Source organism: Epinephelus moara, chromosome 5, assembly GCF_006386435.1.
Source record: "Epinephelus moara isolate mb chromosome 5, YSFRI_EMoa_1.0, whole genome shotgun sequence".
NCBI lineage: Eukaryota > Metazoa > Chordata > Actinopteri > Perciformes > Serranidae > Epinephelus > Epinephelus moara.
The window spans coordinates 41595121-41616557 of record NC_065510.1 but is presented as its reverse complement, the minus strand read 5'-3'; the positions used below and the strand labels follow the sequence as shown (position 1 = coordinate 41616557).

The window sequence follows — 21437 nt, the reverse complement described above, 5'->3', positions numbered from 1 at the left end:
GCTACCAACCTCACGTAAAACCAAGTAAACCACCTGGTTACTGATAACTTAGTCCATTTATCAGCAGCTATGAATGAAATCCTGCCAAAGGAGGAACTCAGACCACCAAAAACCACTTCCCTCACTGCTACAGTACATTTTACATTAGAAAAACACAATATTCATTAACCATTATATTGTTTTGTGTGTGTGTGTGTGCGTGCGTGTGTGTGTGTGTGTGTGTGTGTGTGTGTGTGTTTGAACTCTTACCCCATATACCAGCTCTCCAACCATACCATTCCAGATCTTGGTTTCTGCATCTCTTGCACCATATTTGCCATCTCCCACAATTCTTAGCTGGTAGCGTATACCACAATGCTTTGCAATTTCTGCTGCCAGGTCAACGCAGTAACCTAGCATCAGTCAAAAAACAGATGGAAAGACACACACATGCACAGAGTGGGTCCTAGAATACAGACTACATGTGGAATACTTTACATGTTGCACATTCACTATCAGCAGTAACCTATCCTCCACCTCCTGGGTATACTAGTGAGAAACATGGTGATGTGAAACAATTTTAAAAGAGTATATCATGAACATATTATGTGTATTCTACGCAAGGCTGTATGAAAACACACAGCTGTATGATGGTGCTACATTAGATGGTGGCAGTATGATTGTTGTGTTGTTAATGGAGAACCCTAAAGGTCTGTAAAATGTGATTGTAGAACCCCTTTTCTGACCTTAATAAACAAGTAAAGTAAATTAAGAATTAAAAAAGGAAACTATACAATTAACACACACACACACACACACACACACACATCAGAGATGGGGACTCGAGTCTGCGACTTGGACTTGAGGCACACTTTTGTCGTACAGTCAGTGACTTTAAGACCTGACTTGAGACTCGACTTGGACTGCAGGTTTGAGACTTGTTTTGAGTCATTAACATTAAGGAAACATCTAATGAGCTAAATGTCATTCCCTCCCTCACTATTATGTGTAATGTTAAACATCTGATGCTGCAGCAATAACACCATGGCGAGCACAACTACAGCTGCTGTGCCATTTGTCATAACCTTTGGCTATAATAACTTCAATCAAAGCTTAAACAAAAGAAATCGCTAAATGCAGCTTCTCAGTTGTCAAAATAAAAGATGCTGGATCGACCACATCAAACTTTGTCAGGCATCTAAAAACACACCAAGACATGTCAGTCACTTGGTGATGTGAAAGTTAATGTTAGCACCTATGGACGGTTAGCAAACACGCTAAGCTCAGCATGATGTTAGCTTGCAACCAGCTTTGAATAAGGGAAGTTAAATTGATTAGATTGGTATTTGCTGAATATTTGTAAAATATTGTCTGCTAGCCACACCTGTTTGCATAGAGTGCTGGCTTGACTACAAAAATGGTTGATTAACTTAATCTTCCATGTTCCGCTGCCACCATCTGCTGGCTAATGTTAAACTGAGAGAAACACTATGTTCATTATTAATGTTGGCTACAGGCAGGTATTTTGTTGACCAGCTAACATTATAGGCTTATAAGGTTACCATAACACTGTGTTTGCAAGGCTAGTGATGTGTTACTTTACACTAGATTTTAGGCTGTCATTAGTTTGAGATCTAGTTTAGTTACACATTACACTGCTTAAATAGGTTATTATCGTTACTGCATGTCTAATAATATAGCAATATTTTCTTGTTGCTCTAGGTAAAATAATAACACTTAATAACATTCAAGGAAAGCCTTCATTGCGTTTTTTTTTTTGTTTTTGTGTCAGTATTGCACTGCGACGGCTTGTTTAAAGTGATCACATACCAAATAACTAATCAATGCTGATGCTGTATGATTATAGATATAGGACTTATTATATTACAGTACATGCTTTGAATTCCTTGAGCTAAAAACACTGTGTCATATGACACGTGTCAAGTGCTGCCCCAATACCAATAGAAAGCATGGCACAACAGCACGTCAACAGAGGACACACACAGTTATTACTACTTTTACTGAAAGATATACACTTCTCCCATCTATGCAATGGCTTAAAATCATGTGTGGAAACCCACTCACTACACTTGATTTCTAACCTAAAGAGCAAATCAACATATCTTTGGCTAGCCAGAAAAGTCATATTTTGTCATTGTCTTTATCATTATGGGACTGTGAGTCATACAGCACAGGATAGTGCTCAATTCTCATTATACATGCATGTTGAGGACAGGGGTTGAGCTGCTACAGGAGCTGGTATGTGCAAGGAGAAAGTGAGTGAGGAAAAAATGTGTTTAATTCAGGAACAACAAGGCTGGAAATAGAACAGTGGCCTCAAGTATTCTTGGGGCGGCCAATCAATGTGGAGCCGTGCGTCAATGAGTGCCGGCACGCGTCTAGCTGCTGGTATGGGTTTTTGCACAGAAAATAATAGGTGCGGCTGTTTTGATGCACATCGCTCAGTGCTGATGTGTTGTGGCCTTTAAATATAACTATGCAGTGCTCTAAGCATGCAGGCAGGCATGCTCATCACAACCATAAGAGACTTGAGACATCAACACACACACACACACACACACACACACACACAGCATAGTATATAAACATACCTTCATAACGGTCATTGTCTTGAAACAGCTCAGCATTCTTCTTCAGCATCACGTAGGGGGCTTCCTACATGCACACACACACACACACACACACACACACACACACACACACACACACACACACACACACACAGTGATTAATCCTTATTGTTGTATAAGTTATTACAGTTAAAACTATATTACATAGTTTACTGCAACTTATGATGTGTTCTCTGTGTTCCTAATGTGACTAATGTGAGCTCACTCTCAGTTTTGTCACTTTGGTTCCAAAGGTGCAGACAACACAGTCTTTCCATTTATCAGTCTCGTACTTTTGTCCATCTGTGTTCCAGCTCTTATTTGGTAACAATGCAAAAATACCATACAACTTTATTGTCCACTGTAGTGGAAATTTATCTTTGACATCACTTTCACAGAATAAAACATGAATACACTGAGCCTTATAAACAACAATATGTATTGATACATAAGCTAATTGATATTACTGTGATAATTTTTGAGAGGAAAAAAAGTTATATAATAAAAAAAAAAAAAAATTCAATATTTCAGTTGCTTTGCGGCTCCCATTTCTAGAGTATGGAAGTTCACTGCTGCCACACCAGAATAAGAAAAAAATGTATAACCTTTTATAACCCTTTTGTGTTATAACAAGATGTATTTCACATTAAAGAGAAAATGGAAAAATCAAGAAAAATGATCAATTTGTTTGATATCCAGCTTGGATGCAGCTGAAATGGTATATCTTGTATGGAGTCTTCCTGCCCCTCCAGCTGACCAATGAGACATGATGCTACTTCCAGAGGGTCAGACTCATTCATCTTTCTGTACTGCCCCATGCATGCAAAATCCTTCTTAGTGTATGCATACTCATCACAAAATCATTACATTATAACTTGATACTGATGTGTTTTTCTTTTTCTGACATGTCAGCAACATGCTTCTGTACTTTAGGAATGAGAGACTTTTGATGAATATTCTTTCTCACCAGAAGCATCTTCCAACTGTTCACACTGGTTCGACTTCAACTTTTTGTTTAGAAAAGTCTCATAGCAAAATAAATCTTAACTTACTATTCATTTGCAAAATGCAACATTGCACTTTCTGCCAAAATGGCACAAAATATTAAATGTCAGCTGCACAACAAAATAAGAACTGAATGTTCTTTTCCTCAGGCCAGAAGAGTTTTCTTTTTTCCTCTGCTGTACTTGTGTAAGGAAAATTCAGAGAAGACGAGATGAAAAACAGCTATACTGAAGCCATCCCAACAGCTTTTGCTTACAGTACATTTGCTTACATCCACTGTTATATTATAGTTTGTGTTTTTTTCAGATGGCCTACACATTCACATAGAGTATAATACTTTTTTTTTTTTTTACCAGTATAGTTGTGACGATGACGGTCTTGTTTTCCATTCCCATGGTGTCATTGGGGTAAAGGTCTGACTTTGTCACCACCATTTTATCCACCTCATTCCAATAGCCAATCTAAGAACACACACATACACACACAAATATGTTACATATCACATAGCCACATGCTATAATGCTATTCATGATGGCAAACTGACTCATCACTTACCTTAACAGGTCCATTGTTCTTCAGCTCCATGATTGTCACAGAGTAGTTGATTCTCTTCCCATACTGGTCAAACTGAATGTTCCCTGTTAAACCATCTACACGTACCTACACACACATACACACACACACATACAGACATACACACACACACACACACAGACACACACATATACATATTCAAGTTTTTTATTTAACTTCACACACAAACCACCACAGTATATTGCCAAATGATGCTGCATTGTGATGCCAAGTTGAGACATTTTTATTTTTATTTTTATTTTTATGGAACTCTCAGCATTAGCACCTCTGCTGAGCAGCAGTCCCGTTCAAATAAATGAGAAGGCTGTGTTCATGCAGTCTGAACGTGGCCTTACATCCTGGACATCTGTGGCCAGTTGCACAAAACAATTACTTAAGGGTATTGCAAAGAATCCCTTAAAAGGCTTCCTTAGTTATGGAAAAAATGTTATGGCATTTACTGCAATGAAAGAGATTTTACAGTGTTAAAATTATACAGTTTCCATGGAGACAGTTTGTTTGCTTGCACTTGCTCTTGTGATACCTGTTATCGCCTCAACTGCTATCGTCACACAAAGTTGGCCTACAGACAGTAAACTAGAATTACCACCTTATGGTTGTTTGCCTCCATGCCATGACATGTTTACATCCATGTCCGTGGAAACATGGATGCTTCACACACATCTTCCCCTGACAGCACAAAAGATTTATACAATCAGCACAGTTTCAAGTGGGCGCCAAAGATTAGTCTCACCAGTCCAGTATCTGACTAAATGTCTCCCCTTATGTTTCTAGATATGATGTTGAGCAATGGCCAGAAAAATGTTGTTGCAAAACATTATGATGTCACAGTGAAGCTGACCTTTGACTTTTTGGATATAAAATGTCATCACCTCATCATCTTATGCTATTAGACATATGTGTTAAGTTTTGTCGTAATTAGCATATGAATTCTTGAGTTATGGAATTGTTGAGTTATATTTTGTGAGGTCACAGTGACCTTGACCTTTGACCACTAAAATCTAATCAGTTCATCCTTGACTCATAGTGGATGTCAGATTTGAAGAAATGCCTTCCAGGTGTTGCTTGAGATATCGCACTGACAAGGACAAGATGGATGCAGGGTCATAGTGACTTTGACCTTTGACCATCAAAATCTGATGAGTTCAGCGTGGAGTCCAAGTGGACGTTTGTGCCAAATTTGAAGAAATTCCCTCAAGGCATTCTTGAGATATTCATGAGAATGGCCAGGGGCGGACAACCTGAAAAACACAGTGCTTCAGGCCATGACTGATCTCAGCGCAGAGGCATAGAAAATGTCAGAAGAAAAGACGACAAGAAAACCAATTTGGTCAGAGGAGAAGGAACAGGTGCAGATCACTCATAACTCAGTGTGAGTGGTCCGTTGAGACTACAGAAGGCTGCCGTAGCCGTGTCGCTGATGCGGTAGGCTGTCCTAGATGCCAGCCAATGGAGCGTGACTGCAAGACGCTGTCTGACAGGAACAGCTTGCCTACATGACCTGACATCGTTGTTGTGAGGGCCAAACAGTGATGCTGGAATGTAGCCCTGGACATTCTATGGTTTGGAAGAACTATTCCTCTGTGAAATCCTCCACATCGTGGCCCCACCGCTTCTGTCTCCTCTCCAGGCCACACACACATCGCTCTCGCCACAAAACTACTAAAAGAGCTAGTGGATCAAAAGCCTATTTTTACGAAAACAAATGGCAATTGTGCCAAAGAGCCATTTCGCCAAAAATATGCTACATACTCTCCCAAACAGAAGCTCATGGCTAATTATTATGCAGAATAATGTCATCAGGCCTTCCTACTACGAAGATTATTCAGGAGATGAAGCCTTCTGTGCAATGTTTTGTTTTTTTTTTTTTTCAAATCCCTGTTTCACAAACACAACGTTTTTTTGTTGTTCCAAAGGGCAAAGATCTGTTCACAGTGATATCAGATATGGGTCACTTTAAACATGAAGGTGAACAGCCAGAACAATCAGCCAAATTGGCTCTGGGGAAATAATCGTAATTGAGAATTAAGCCCTGTTATACAAACGTAGCTATAGTTACAAGTATCCATTGGGTTCTCCCGAACACTCTCCTCAGGATGCTTTCATTTTCTTCATTTATCGCCATAAACTTGGCCATGTTGCAAAATGACAGAGTCAGAGGAACCTTAAGTTTTTTCCTTACTTTGGTTGCTGAGGTCCTCTGTGCAACAGTTTAAATAACTTTAAGGGATTCCTTAAGTATATGATCAAAATACAGAGAAAAACTTAAATACTTAGATTAACTGAACATTTAAACAACTTAATGGTGTTTTGCGCAACTGATTTTAATCTAAGGAAATGTTATCTTGGACTTTGGTAAACCTTAACTTCAGGTGTTGTTTGCAACTGGCCACTGAGCTTTCCACCAGCATTCAAATGCAGAAGAGTTCTGAACGTCATCATCACCCAGCCTCCCTCACAAAGGCTAACCACCAACTATGATCAGCTTTTATAGAACTGGGTCAGTTTATCTCTCTTCTGAGTGAGGAGGGTTGAAACCATGGTTACCTGTTTGAGGGCACGTTCAATCTCCACCCCCTGCGCCCAGGGAACTGCCGGATTGGCCAGACAGTCCCCGCTGTTGCCACGACGACTCATGTCTATTCTCTGCTTGTGAAGGAAGCGGAATGCCTCAGTCATCACGTGGACAGCATCATATGTGAGGGCAGAGGTATACTGAAAGACACAGAAACATCGGCAGTAATCATTATCACCTTAGTAACCCCATATGTAAGAGCTACGTTGGAACATTAACCCTGTGCAGACTGCTGTGTTGCTGTGTGTGAGGACCTTTGGATTAATTCTGAAAGCCATCATCCACTGTGGGTACCATGACCTGTTAAACTGTATCTATCTCACTGACAGCACACATAATTGTAGTAAAGATTATGAGTTTTCCAAACATAAAGGGTGCTATTTTAATCATGCAAGTGCAGTGACAAGCACTAAGTCTCCAAGCACATCTGCTCTTTTGGTCCACACATGTACAGCTGCATTAAGTGCAAAGCTAGGTGAAGAACAAAGATCAAAGTAAGAAATATACACTCAGCCAGTCACACTACTGGTCTTATTGCTCTGAAGCATCTGAGCCAACCACAGGGACGCATAACGACAGAAGCTCAACAAATAAAAACTCTTAAGGAAATCATATTGTTGTCTGGATGGGACACACAGCACCACAAGTCTGCAGTCAGAGGCAGATAGTGTGGGTTCCTTAACACGGAGGATCAGCGGTTCAATCCCCGGCTCCTCTATCCCTGAGCAAGATACTGACCCTCGAATTGCTCTTGCTCCATCGATGTGTAAGTGTGTTAAAAAACTGCAGTAGCAGGTGGCACCTTGTATGGTAGCCTTGGCCACCAGTGTGTGAATGGGGGGAGTGTGACTCGTAGTGTAAAAAGGGCTTTGAGTGGTCAGAGGACTAGAAGGGTGCTGTACAAGTGCAGGTCCATTTATCATTACTTAATCAATGCAATCATGATAGAAACAAACAATGTTTGGTGCAGCATTTTTATATAATCAGATCAATCTGATCCTAAACCTGTCATAATTCTAGGGTGTTTCACATTGTTAATGGCTACATAATATCCTAAAATATGACACAGCACTGTTTGCTTCACAATGAAGTCCAAGAATAAAACATGAACCTCTGATTTTTTATTTGGTACAGGCAGGATTAATGAGCCAAAGTAAGTTGATGTCTCCCACATAAACAGGCAGAATGCCGAGGTATAAACGGACCCGTCTGATGTGTGTGAAGGTGTGTGTGGTTATTCTGTAGCAGTCTGGTGTCCTGTGCACAATATTTAATCGAGGTAAGGACAGCCTTGCACAATGCACCTGCGCTCTGGCGCGGCACTTCTGAAATCAGAGGCTGCAGACTTAGCAACATATGTGTCCTGCTGCCTTCAGATGGCTGCAGGGATTTAAAGGGACAGTTCAGATCTTTTGAAGTGAGGTTTTATGAGGTACGTATCCATAGTCAGTGTATTACATATAGGAGGAGTCTGTCAGCATACCACCAGTTTGGAGAAGCAGCAGGGGTGCAAACATGGAAGCTAAGCAATGTACTTTTATATCGATATAGGGTCAAGTTGCATTACATAACGCATACCAGTGTGCATCTCTACTCTCTCACACTCTCTGCACAGGTCTGCCTCAATCATTCACTCACAAGTTCTCCATCAACATTCAGAGAGACACAGAGCTGCTTTTCTGTTTAATCTGTCTGTGAATTTGTCTACGATGCAACATTGGTCTGTATGTTGCACATGCTACGCTAAATCAGTCTGAGATTAATCAAGTTACCGCAGTAGCACACGTACAATACTGTGGGCCTTTCCACTCTTGCTTTTGGCTGCGATGAGTCAAGCCGTGCCACGCCAATTTGCATTTCCATTGTCGGTTTAGAAACATAGCTACGCTGCGCTGCACCAGAGATAGACCTACTCTGGATTTGGTCCAAAAGCCGGGACGCCTGCCCTCAAGCGGGTAGCGATGACGTCTCGCCAACACCCAACAAACAATCCGTGTGTGTTGCAAGACTCTACTCACCTCTGTCTGCAGGAGACCAGAGGGAAAGGCGTTTTTCAGTCTCTGTATGTTCAGCACTCTTTTGTAGCTTCTAACTGAAGCTCCGTGGTTTGGAGTTTAGTTTCTCTCCTGCGTCCTGTTTGTACTTTAGATATCTGCTTTATTTTACTGTTTCATGCTCGCTATCATTAGAAGTTGTGTAAAGTTGCTGCTCGAAAACTCAACATTTCCTTATTTTGCTGCTTCACAATAAAAGTTTTTATGTAATAAATTAACATGGGACTTTTATTGTGACGAATCTATAGGAAATGAAATGTATTCATCACTGAATTAGTGGAACTTTGTTAGTGGCTTTCCTTCAATAAAGGCAAGTCTAATGATGCCACAGGGAGGAAGAGTAAAAGCAGAAACAGCCACAGTGAGATGTTTGATTAAGAGCTGCAGACAACAGGCTCTTACTGCACCTCTGCAAACAGCTCACCTCCAACAGGTGAACTTCTTTTACCTGCCCTGCTGTGGAAAAACACATGCAGTAAAAATAGCAGGGAACTTTAGCTGTGGATCAGTTTGCAACTTGCAACTGAACATGTAGCCCATTTAGCAGAAAATACTGAGATATATATCGTGTATCGCTATTCAGCCTGAAAATACTGAGATATATATCGTGTATCGCTATTCAGCCTGAAAATACTGAGATATGAAGTTTTGTCCATATTGCCCAGCCCTAGTGGAGTCTGGTTTTATCACTGACCAAAGTATGTCCAACTCCGCTACAATGGGTGGCAATATGTCCCCTTTCAGCTTGTTAGTATTGGACTTTTTTTCCAGTTGACCTATTCTGTCACAGACAAAACAATCAACAAACAAGTTAGCTACACTTAGCTGGCAGCAAACTGGTGCTGTGGTTGACAACCTTACAGCTCTGTACATTTCGTACGTGCTGTACGCTTTCCTTTTTCTTTTTCTTCTCTTCTTCTGTTGTGCATTTAATGCTATTCGACTTCTGGGTCAAAGCCGTCTTCCGGGTCAAAGCCCAGGGCGGAAACTGGAGCATGCACCGAGTGCCGAGGCCAGTTTGGGTCAGATTGACTGTATACATGCAAGAGTAATTTGACTTCCGATCACATTATCTGGGTGTGTTAGTCCAACTTCGAGAAATTTGATTTAGTACAATTTCAGTCAAACTTTTTTTAGGTGGCTAAAATATGTTTTGTTGCTGCCCCCTCCACAGCAGTGCATTCCTTAGCTTCAGTGTCAGAATTCCTGCCTGCTTCTCTGAACTAGGAGGATCTACTGTATGTAATACACTGACCATGGATAAGTACTTCACAAGATCTGAACTATCCCTTTAATGAAATGAAGCTTTTCATACAACACTACTCCGCTGTGGATATCAGATACTGTTAATTTATACGGTAGATAAAAATGCAGACTGATTTACTGGTGATCCTGCTTTACTTACAATAAATGTTAATTTTTCTATGCCCATATAAACACATCTACTGGTTGGAGAGTGTTTGATTAAAGTGGTATTCCATTTTTGCTGTAATCTGCTCCAAGTATTTAGTTTGCTTTTGTTGATAAAATCATCAAAGTGGCAACAAAGATATGCTGCGCCTGAAATAGGCATGGTTCTGAGACATCAATTCTCAGCAGTCTAGACCCAGTTTCCATTGAAATACTACTTCTAAATAAAAACTGGTTCGCGCTGCTTAATATGGATGAACTTTCCACCCCTCCTCACACCTGTGCACTCTGCACTGGTCACCAAAATACTTTACACACAGGCAAAGAAAATAACAAGGTCAGACATGTACAAAATGTGCTACTTTTGTTGGTTGCTGCAGTGCAACATTAACATGGCCCACAATATAGACCATATCATGTCTAAAACATCCAAAATTTTACAGCAAACAAAGTGCTTTGTATTAAAAGATTATGTAGTCAAGAGTTAAGTTAGATAATTAAACTCTGTATTAGCATGACTATGTTACTGTGATCCTTGGACTAGCTCCAGGTAATCTGAACCCTCCTCACAAAGTTTCTGGAGCATTTTAAACTGATGTAAACCAGCCTATGAACTAATGTTGAGCATCCAAATCTTACTCTGATCCGTGTATCAGCTCCAGGATACTCCTTCTCTTCCAGGGCCTCCCATCGTTGGTCAAACTTTGCCACCCCAGGATCATCAAAATCTACTATCTGAAACCCAGACACATTGGCACCTCCATACTGGATTTTAGAGAGGTCACCATCTACAAAACCCTGAAACACAGAAAGAGAAAAAACAACAGAACGTTATTTCAGCTGAAGACTTTGTATTTACGCTTTGCGCATATTTTACTCTCAGAGAGGATCAGTTTTTGTGAAAATGACAGGATGGCCAAATCATAATTTAGCAGCACTGGGGCAGCGTAAGACTCAAGTGCACTTACTCTATGGGCGCAATGATGCAGAGGATCTGAGCTTTTTTGGCTTTGTGCACCATTCAGCAACTTTCATAGGAATGGACGGAACCCTGCTTTCAATGCTATATCCAGTTCTTTTTTTCTTTCATGGAAGCAATCATCATGCCTAAACACTGGGTAGCTCCAGCATTGAATCCTAATCATAATCAGTGTTTTCAAAGCATGCTCGCTGGTGAGTTAATGAAATGACTGCATATTTTGACATTTTAAAGAATTAGCTGACCTCTCATGAATATTTTATGTAACCAACTTAAGTTTTTGTTTATTGTAAAAATGGCTTGTCTGGCCACTATTCCCACCATAGTTACGTTGATTTTAACTGCTGTCAGCTAACTTAAACAACACTTCTCTAGCTACCATAACCAGATGTCAGTGGACTTAATACTACATTTACCTTAAATTCATTACTGTCATTGGCATTGGTTGGCATAAAAACTTCTTCCATAATTCTACAACACTTGGTTGCAGATGTATCAATACCTGCAAGTGATTAACATTGCAATAAATGCCATCTTGCTCATCTATAAAACATTGCTGGCTTGTATCTAGCAAGTTTGTTCCTTGGTTACATCAGTCATTACACATTGTTTGTTAGGCAGTGCAGCAATGATTGGTGATAAGATCAGCAGAATAAATGTGATAGTTCACATTAAAAAGAAAGAAAAACTGCAGGTTACTAATTCCTTCATATACTTTTTTGTTGAAGAGTGGAAATGTGAAAGCATGGGACACCAACCCCAATAAGGAATGAAATAGTCGGTTATGTCTGTAGCATCACAAACTTTGAAGATACAGTTGGTTTTATATTTGGACACTGACACAATTTCTATTTATGTAATCCCTGTCATTGGCTGTGGCTCAGGAGGTAGAGCAGATCACAAGATTGGTTGTTCATCTCCAGCTCCTCCAGATCGAGTGCCCAAGTATCCTTGGGCAAGATACTGAAGCCCAAATTGCTCTCTGTGAGTGCATATGAATGTTTAACTAAATAACAGCAGGCACCTTGTATAGTAGCCTCCGCTGCCAGTATATGAATGTGTGACTGGGTGAATGTATCTGTAGCATAAAAATGTTGGTGGTCGGAAGACTAGACAGGCAAGTCCATTTACCAAATGTATATATTGTATATATATTTTTCTTAAAAAAAAGAAAAAAAAAGAATGCTAAATATTTTATACTTCAAACACATAAAGACGTGTGTGTCTCTGTGTGAGTGTGTGTCCTGTTTGTGAGCGGCAATCTGGACAGCAAGGCCAAGATCTAGCGCTATCAGCTACAGGAGTGGAAGACCATTGATGGAGGAACAGGCTAAATATGAGTGCTTGACTGCAGGGGTGAGGTGTAAATACCTCATCCATGACCAGGGTTCAGCCCTGGGGCCTCATTTATAAAACTGTGCACAGGAAAGGTGACTAAAGGTGATGTACAAACAAAGCACAGAAAGTGCTTACGCACAAAAATATCCTGATTTATAACACAGTGCGCATACATGTCCCACGCCTGTTTCCTTTTATAAATAACAATCAGCTCGAAATGTGGTGCAGGTGAGCGAGCATCTTGCCCCATCCATAGATGCCTATAAATGGCCAGTGAAATCCCCTGAATTACCATTCATTAACAAGAAACAGCTGGAAGGAGAGCACGGCAAATGTAGCAAGAAAGGGTAAAAAACTTGTGTGAAGTTGAAGTTCTTGTTGGAGAGGTTGATAACAGAGAGACAATGTTGTTTGGTGGACTCAGTATGGGCATTACTAAAGCTAAAAATGCAGTGGAGTGGCAGCTGGTTCAGATACTGTAAATGCTGCTGCCTCAGACTGTGTCAGAAGTCAAGAAGTGGTCTGATATTAAGGTGTTACGGCTATTTGCTGTGATTCATTTAGACAGAAAACTGAGGGATATTTCGAGCTGACTGTCAGACAGTTTCAGTGACTGTCTGAAATAAACACTCTAAATTGGGGATACAGTTGCCATAGCTGTTTGACAAACAATCTGATTGTCTTGACTCAAATTATTATTTAAATGTGTCTTGTTTTCAAAAACAGTGCATCACATCCAGACGCTGCCGTGCAGCAGCAGCATTTGCTCAAATGCCTGAGGACAGGGATCAGGGTCAGGACATCAAGCGGTAGTGGCACGTTTTTCAGGTGTGCCACACTGTACAGCACAGCACCAGCCCAGCTTGGTTCCCGCGGGTGCTTCTTTGTAACGGCGGGCCCGACACAGCACAGAGATCCAGCAACACTACACACAGCAGTCGGAATCAGCTCATAAGCCGCTCATCATCGTTGGCCAGTAGGTCCTGCTGGTCCCTGACTATCCGCTCCCTCCGGAGTCTCTAATCCACCACATCCTCTAAACAGTGCCAAATAAGCCATCGTGCGCACTGTGATCGCTGCTTTTATACCCACCCATCAACTGACTGATTGCATGTGAAAAGGAATTCCCTGAATTGTAACTGAGGGGCAATTTTGGCCAACGAACACGTAAGACAAATATTAATACACATTATTTGTTTACACTTTTTCTAACAGTGACATAGCTCTTTTCAATGACATACAACACATTTAACACAAAGAAATTAAGAGAATTAAAAGCCATAAAACAAACACATTATAAAACACAATATATTGGCTCATATAGAATAACAGTGACACTGCACTCGTATCTGCCCGACTAAGGCATCAACAACGGCAGCAGCGTACACTCGATTTGTCCAACTGTTCACATCATTATTTCACAGACTAAATTTCATCAGATTATCTAATGATTATAGAATAAACCTGAGGAGTTATTTTAACAGAAAGATATCTGCTTGTATTTAGTCTACTAACTGGTGTTTTTTTTATGTGTGCACACCAGGGACTATCAGTCAAAGACATGATTGTTCGTTTATTCATGTTTATCCATTTTTGCAAGTGCGCTCTTTATATATAAAACGTGAGAAGTCATATCTGTCTTTATTTTACACAATGATATCAAATTTACAACACTTCTTCCTTTTCATCTTTCTGCCACGGAGGTCACAGTTTCTCATGTCAACAGTTTTTGTGCGTATGCATGGGTCAGAGCTTCCGTGGAAGACTGCACATTTTCCGGTCAAGTTTGTTTTGTATAAATCCCAAAGTTTGCGTAGAAAGTGGCGTATGTCGCCTTTTGTGCGTACGCCACGTTTATAAATGAGGCCTCAGGCCTTGCCTGATAGAATAGTATGCCTAGGAAAAGGGACTTGCTGTAATAGCAGCTGTGAAAGAATGCAATTGCCATTTTGAACATCTTTATGCCTCTCTTTCTGCTTTTTACCATCTTCCTCTCTCGGCAGGAGGTCAGATTTTCTTTGAAGACTGCCAGTTCAACGAAAAATGTACATACTGGACATATTATTTTATATAGTAAAATGTTTAGTTGAACAAAGTTGTTTGCTTTATATGTTTTGCACTATTGTCGCACATTCCAGATTCCTGACCAAAAGGGTTACTCTCTCTTTCAATGGTGCTGAGTTAGGGCTAGGCAATGTGGAAATAATATCACAATAGTTTTAGGCTTTATCACGATGCACAATATATATTGCGGTATTCTGAAATCTCCTCTAAAATATTATAGACTATTCAAATACAAAATTATAAAATAACTTGAAGTTACAATATAGTAAAATAAAGTAGCTTCTGTTACAATAAAGCTAAAGTACTGTTATATTAAAGTTAAATAAAGCACTGTAAAGATAAAGTTTAATAAAGTTTTGTTCTAATGAAATTAAATAAAGTCGAAACACTGCTTCTATTTTGCAGAACCTGGCTCTCCTAGGGCTGGAACTGTATTTGCTGTAAACTGGAAGCATAAAGTTAAAGTGTTGCCGCAGTGCCATTAAGCATTAAGTTTTATTCACTGTAAGCTGGAAACACACTAATAGCTCTCCATTGTATATATTAATGGTATTTGCAAGTCACACTGGTGCTCCATGGTCACAAAATGTGACCATGGAGCACCAGCATGGAGCAGCTTAATTCACTGTAAGCTGGAAACAAACTCTCTCCAGATTATGTATTAATAATATTTGCAAGTTGCACTGGTTGCAAAATGCGACTAAATATAGTAGCGGTCTTGAGCCTTGAAGATATGAAACACACCTTGCCTGGTCCTACACTGTCGTTCTGGGTAAAGTGATCTGAATGGGTGGAGGAGTGTGTGTGGCATGATGTTTGTGAGTCTTTCTTTATATGTGTGTGTCTGTGAGAGGGAGAGAGCCACAAGAGAGAGCATGACAACTGAAACACCAAAGCGAGTCTCATGCCAGTGGCTACAAAAAAACAGCAGACCATTTATCTTCATGTTCATGATAAAGTCATTTTATATATCCCATGAGGAGCAAGCCATGATACATGATTCAGTATATTTGATGTTTCGCCCACACCTATGCTGAATTTACCCGCCTGCTTACAATTCACTTAGAATGGACTTTAGGACCATGACCAACTCAGGGACCACTGCTTTACTGTATAGACCCCAGTCAGCTAGCAATCACCATCTATGCCACATCATCCCTGTTGCTTTTCAGCCATATTGTTTGCAGCTATTTCTGCCAGCATGTTATCAGTTTGTAAATCTGTTTCCTCTTGAGCTGCCTGACACCTGCCTGCTGTTACAGCTCTTTTGGATGTGACAACTTGCGCTGCCAGCCAGCCAGTTGATGACCGTAATATCTCACTGCATATCACTACACATCTTCATTTATCAGCCAAACATTGCAGCATTTGATCAGGTTGAACCAGAGACAGACGGTGACTCACCAAATTAGCGATGATATAGTGGTATCCCTTCACATGTCTGCCTATAGTGATCACCTGAGGGAAAAAGAGTACAAGCTGTGTCAGTATTATAATACTACAAAAGCTGTAATGAAAATCAAATGCACTGGGGTGTTAACATTTGCCAGTCACTGCTGTCCTATGAGATCCATATCTCCAAGGTCTTCTGCTCCTAAGCTAAGAAAACTGTCCAGTTTTCTGCTCATATTTACAATATAATGCAATGGGTTTTAGATACTTTATTTGGCTTCAGAAGTACGAATCAGCTAATGAAGGAACATTTTATCCTTCAGTATCAGTCAGAAAAATCTGAAATCAGATTTACATGGTTTTCATTGGACAGCGACACTATGGCCAGCTAACTTTGCAACACTGAAGAATGAGGAGGAGAAAGGTTATACAGGCATTTGTCAGCAGCAATTATCAAAGTAGAAGCTGGGAAAAAACAAACCTGTTGAACAGCATACTTAGTGGGCTACATCAAGCATTATCTTTGTAAACGCATGAGCCATCAACAGGCTGTAAAGTTTGCAATTAGTTACATAATTCAGGGCACTACAGGCCTGCTTTTAGATTTCAGAGTGAGGCTCCCTCTGCTTTAACAGATGTAATCCTGTTGGCTACATCATGCAGGGATGACCAGTCTACACTTTCTTGAGTACAAGCGTGGTTTGTCCTTATTCCCAGATCTTGTTGAGGAGTGGGGATAGTAAGTGCACAACATGAAGAGGCAGAGCAACGCAGCCACAAAAAGGATGCTGAGCCTGAAAGTGAAGCTTTCATTGGTCAATCAATAAAACAAATTTTTACTTATCGTTAAAAGGTTTAAGGAGAGAATAAAATAAATCAATGATGGATGCAAGTGGCACAGACATACCAACCCAACCAGCAGAAATTTGTTTGGCACTGTACATTTTTGCAAACTACAGATATGTTGCATTCACACATTATTATGTAGATAAGTTGAAACTTTAACAACACTGTGGATAATGTGTGGTTATATTTAGGCACAAAAACCATTTTATTAGGTCAGGAAAAGATCATGTTTTGGCTTAATAATACCCAGTTTGGGTGCATCATCCTGGCAGGAAAAGCATTGATGTTTCTGTAAAGACAACTGTTTCTCTGGCCACTATCCCCACCAATGGTGTGCTACAAAACACCCATGTTTGGTGCCTAAAAAGCAGCTGGAAACACACCAGTGACTGGGCTGAACATACATTACCATGAGTAAATATTTGGACAATGATACATGTTTTGGTGTGTTCTATTCCAGTGTTTTGGATGTAAAATCAAACACTGATTCTGGTTTAATTTCTGACTTTTTTGTTAAGTTCAAAATTAGATCAACCATGAAGGCATTATAGCCTTTTATGCTCATAGTTCCCCAGTTCAAAGTGACAAAGGTATGGGGACAAAACCAAAATAAACTTACAGTCTAAAATGTATTAATCTATGATGTTATCATATATAATTTCATATACTATACTATATCACTGGGATATTAATAATTCTAATTGGACAATACAGCAGGTTAAGAAATACACTACCAACATTGGTTGTTTGTCTCTAATTTGTTAATGCGAAATGCTAACTTGTCAATTATATTAACTTGGAATGCACGTCAATATCAGCACATCATTGGTATCAGCACATATTGGCTTTAACATTAGCTATCGGAATCTGCCAACATGCTGATATCGATACCTCATCGGTTTCTGTCGATGTCAGCTTTAAAATAAACTATTAAAATTGGCCAACATGCTTTTTCCTAATTTGCACAATGAATGAATATTACATACATTAAAAAGTATTCTATTTCTGGTGGGCCATCACAATAAGAGTATACATGCATGATGTTAATTCCACTACAGAAGAGACTTCATGATCACTAAAATTAGGTGGGGAAAAGTGTATATATTGATATTGGTATCAGTTATTGGTCAAATAAGTTGTTATCTATCGCCATATTGGATATCAACAAAAAATCCTATGTTGTGCATTCCTGATCATAACTATTAATGCTCACAACATTTTCACTGTGTTCATTTTCACTCTATGTTAAAATAGTGGAAGAAGTCTGCTTGTTTATGGATGGATATTATCATATATATATATATGTTAATAGTAGCAGCAGTAGTTAAAAGACTGGAATTAACCTGCTCCATGATGTCTTTGACTTTGTCTTGCTCACAGTCCAGGATTATGCGGCGCTCTTTACGGATCTCCAGGTCCTGAAAAACAGAGAGGTATTCAATATCAAGAGTCTTTAATGTTGTGCAGGCCTGCAGCGTTTAATGTTACTCTGAAAAGTGGTATTTTCCTGAGGCACAGAGAGGTTCCTTCCTCTCCTGCACCACTTTGGTATTTTGGTGGCTGACTGTGGGAGGAGAGGTGCAGCAGAGAGTAGAGAGTGAGTCATCTAGCTGCATACTGCCCACCACTGTAGGCCAGGTCAATGACAAACTGTAGAGACTGTACCCGAGTTTTTGTGCTATATTGGTCACTTCAATTTGTAGATAATTGCACCAGGGTAGACCTGTCCGAAATCCCAGTAACAGAAAAACAAAATTCTTTGCCTGACTGCATGACATATTCCTAACACTTTGTTTCAAAGGTCCTATATTATCATGATTATGGAGAGGAAGTGACATTGAGCTGTCATTTCTTAATGAGGTTCCTGAAAAGGATAATATAATCTGGTTCTAATTACATGGAAAATGGACTATTCAATTTATTCATGTCCAATTAATCAAAGGTCCAGCATGTAGGATTTAGGGGGATACATTGGCAAAAATGGAATATAATAAGTATGTTTTCTTCAGTAGTTAATCACATAAAATTAAGAATTGTTGTGTTTTCGTTACCTTAAAATGAGCCTTTCATATCTACATAGGAAGCGGGTCCTCGTCCCACACAAGTGTCCCATATGTTTCTGTAGAAGCCCAGAATGGACAAACCAAACACTTGTTCTAGATAGGGCCGATAATAATTGGCTCTAAATCCACTCTCAACAAATCCAATAACTTCACCATTCCATTCGACCACTCCTCCATCTCCCCTTCCCCTCAGGTAAAGAGTCTGGGTGTCATCCTCGACAGCACACTCTCCTTCACAGCACACATTAACAACATAACCCGGTCTGCCTACTTCCACCTCCGAAACATAAACCGCCTCCGCCCCTCTCTCACCCCTCACACCACCGCCATTCTGGTTCACAGTTTAGTCACCTCCAGACTTGACTATTGTAATTCCCTTCTGTTTGGCCTCCCCCAGAAAACCCTCCATAAACTTCAACTGGTACAGAATTCAGCAGCTCGCATCATTTCAAGAACACCATCCACTCACCACATCACACCCATCCTGCAGCAGCTCCACTGGCTCCCCATCACATACCGCATTCAATACAAAATCCTACTCCATACATACAGAGCCATCCACAGTCTTGCCCCTCCATACCTCTCTGACCTCATTAATATCTCTGTACCTACCCGTACCCTCCGATCCTCTTCCTCCATCCATCTCTCTGTCCCCTCTGCTCGCCTCGTCACCATGGGGGGCCGAGCATTCAGCCGCTCGGCTCCCCAGTTTTGGAACTCCCTCCCCCCTGACCTCCGCAACACGGACTCCTTACCCCTCTTTAAAACCAGACTGAAAACCCATCTGTTCAAACTCTCATACTCTGTCTGATCTTTGCACTGTCCATTGTATTTTATTGTTTGTTTTTATCCCTGTTTTTATGCACTTCTGTACTTTTGTAAGGTGACCTTGAGTGCCATGAAAGGTGCCCTTAAATAAAATGTAGTATTATTATTATTCACGTTTTTGCATTGGCCACTGCTGTTAGAAGCCGTTCTGCAACGAGCAGTGTCGGAGAAACACTGTTTTGTATTATGAAACTGCTTAATTCAGTGTTTTAACAGTTTGGATCACATGGTCCATTTGTTTAAGAGAGGACGAGACCTCTACAGATAATCTGGCTCCTGGTAAAAACCTCCTGAACGTTTGGATCAGAAATAAGGTAAGCAGCACATATTAAGTTATCAGGGGAAAAAAAGGTGAACAAACAGCAAGTGCTGGATGAACAGCCGGTCTCTGACGTGTCAAACAGTGTTTTATGATGAGAAATTGCTTTATTCAGTGTTTTTACCACCTGGTCCTTTTGTTTTGGAGAGAAAGAGACCTCAGATAATTCGGCTCTCGGTAAAAACCTCCTGAATGATGGGAAAGAATTCTAATCAGAAGTTTCAGCTAGGTGGTACTCTGACATCCTCACCAACAGACACCACTAAATCCCCTGAAATCTTACTCACTGCTCCTTTAATTCAAACTATTTTCTATCATGCTATAGTGTTTTGTTTTTCACTCAGAGCACAGCAGGACACTTGAACATGCAAAAACTTGATTGTATATTCCACAAATACAACAACTACAATTTTCCAAAAAAACATCCAATTTTATCTAGTAAATTTGCCCTGTAAATCAACAACTACTCATAAACTCCATCCCCCTCTATCTCTGCTGTTCTCTGCATGACGCATGATGTGAGTAATAACAGTGTGCAGTGCTGTGTATAAACAGTATATCAGTACCTGAAACAGGGAGCGGTAAGCTTCATCTTTCCTCTCGTCTTTGAGGTTTCCTACATTTATCGCTGTGACGACCCATTTTTTCTCTGCTGCAGTGTCCAGTATTACCTGAAGGGTAGAAAGACCTGCACACACAAACACACACACACACACAAAACATGATTGGTCATATTTAAATACTAAAAATATTTTTTACTGCAGTGTACAAGGGCTAAAAGATAGCACTGCAGCTAAATCAGAAATACAACCCTTTCAGTATTGCTGGTATTTTTCAGTGTATATCAGACAGATACCAAGTTCTACAAAATTTTAACAAATCTGAATCCATATGCACTTGCTTATCCAATCCTATTCTTTTCAAATCCCTGATCAAATCTCCAGTATATCAAAGTATTTGACTTAAACATAAAAGTCTCTTATAAGAAATACATCACACACTTCATTTTTTGCATTCTGGCAAAGTTTCATTCACCAATTTAAAGTGGAGCTGTCTTTTTTTACGTAAACAAAAACACAAAATTCAGGCTATAATCTTACTATATAATGACAAAAACTCTGTCAGTCTGTGTGTCTGTTCCACGTTTTTCTCCTCACTGACTTGGTCAATCCATGTGAAATTTGGCACAGTGGTAGAGGGTCATGGGAGGATGCGAATGAAGCAATATTACAGCAATTGGCCAAAGGGGGGCGCTATAGCAACCGACTGAAATTGCAAACTTTGAATGGGCATATCTCAAGCCCCGTATGTCGTAGAGACATGAAACTTTGCACAGAGATGCCTCTCCTCATGAGGAACAC

General features: G+C 40.1%; 1 protein-coding gene across 3 annotated transcripts in view; it reads right to left on the bottom strand.

The window, feature by feature from the left end:
• The window catches only part of LOC126390011 (glutamate receptor 2-like), a 100351-nt gene that overhangs the window by 47098 nt on the left and 31816 nt on the right, over positions 1 to 21437 (bottom strand). For all 3 annotated transcript variants that reach the window (XM_050044070.1, XM_050044071.1, XM_050044069.1), the window contains exons 4-12: positions 20643 to 20764; positions 18210 to 18284; positions 16033 to 16086; positions 10887 to 11045; positions 6756 to 6923; positions 4170 to 4274; positions 3968 to 4075; positions 2592 to 2655; positions 250 to 392 (exon numbers count right to left, since the gene is read on the bottom strand). In XM_050044070.1, the coding sequence (XP_049900027.1) occupies positions 250 to 392; positions 2592 to 2655; positions 3968 to 4075; positions 4170 to 4274; positions 6756 to 6923; positions 10887 to 11045; positions 16033 to 16086; positions 18210 to 18284; positions 20643 to 20764 (998 nt within the window). The remainder of the gene's footprint in view (positions 1 to 249; positions 393 to 2591; positions 2656 to 3967; positions 4076 to 4169; positions 4275 to 6755; positions 6924 to 10886; positions 11046 to 16032; positions 16087 to 18209; positions 18285 to 20642; positions 20765 to 21437) is intronic.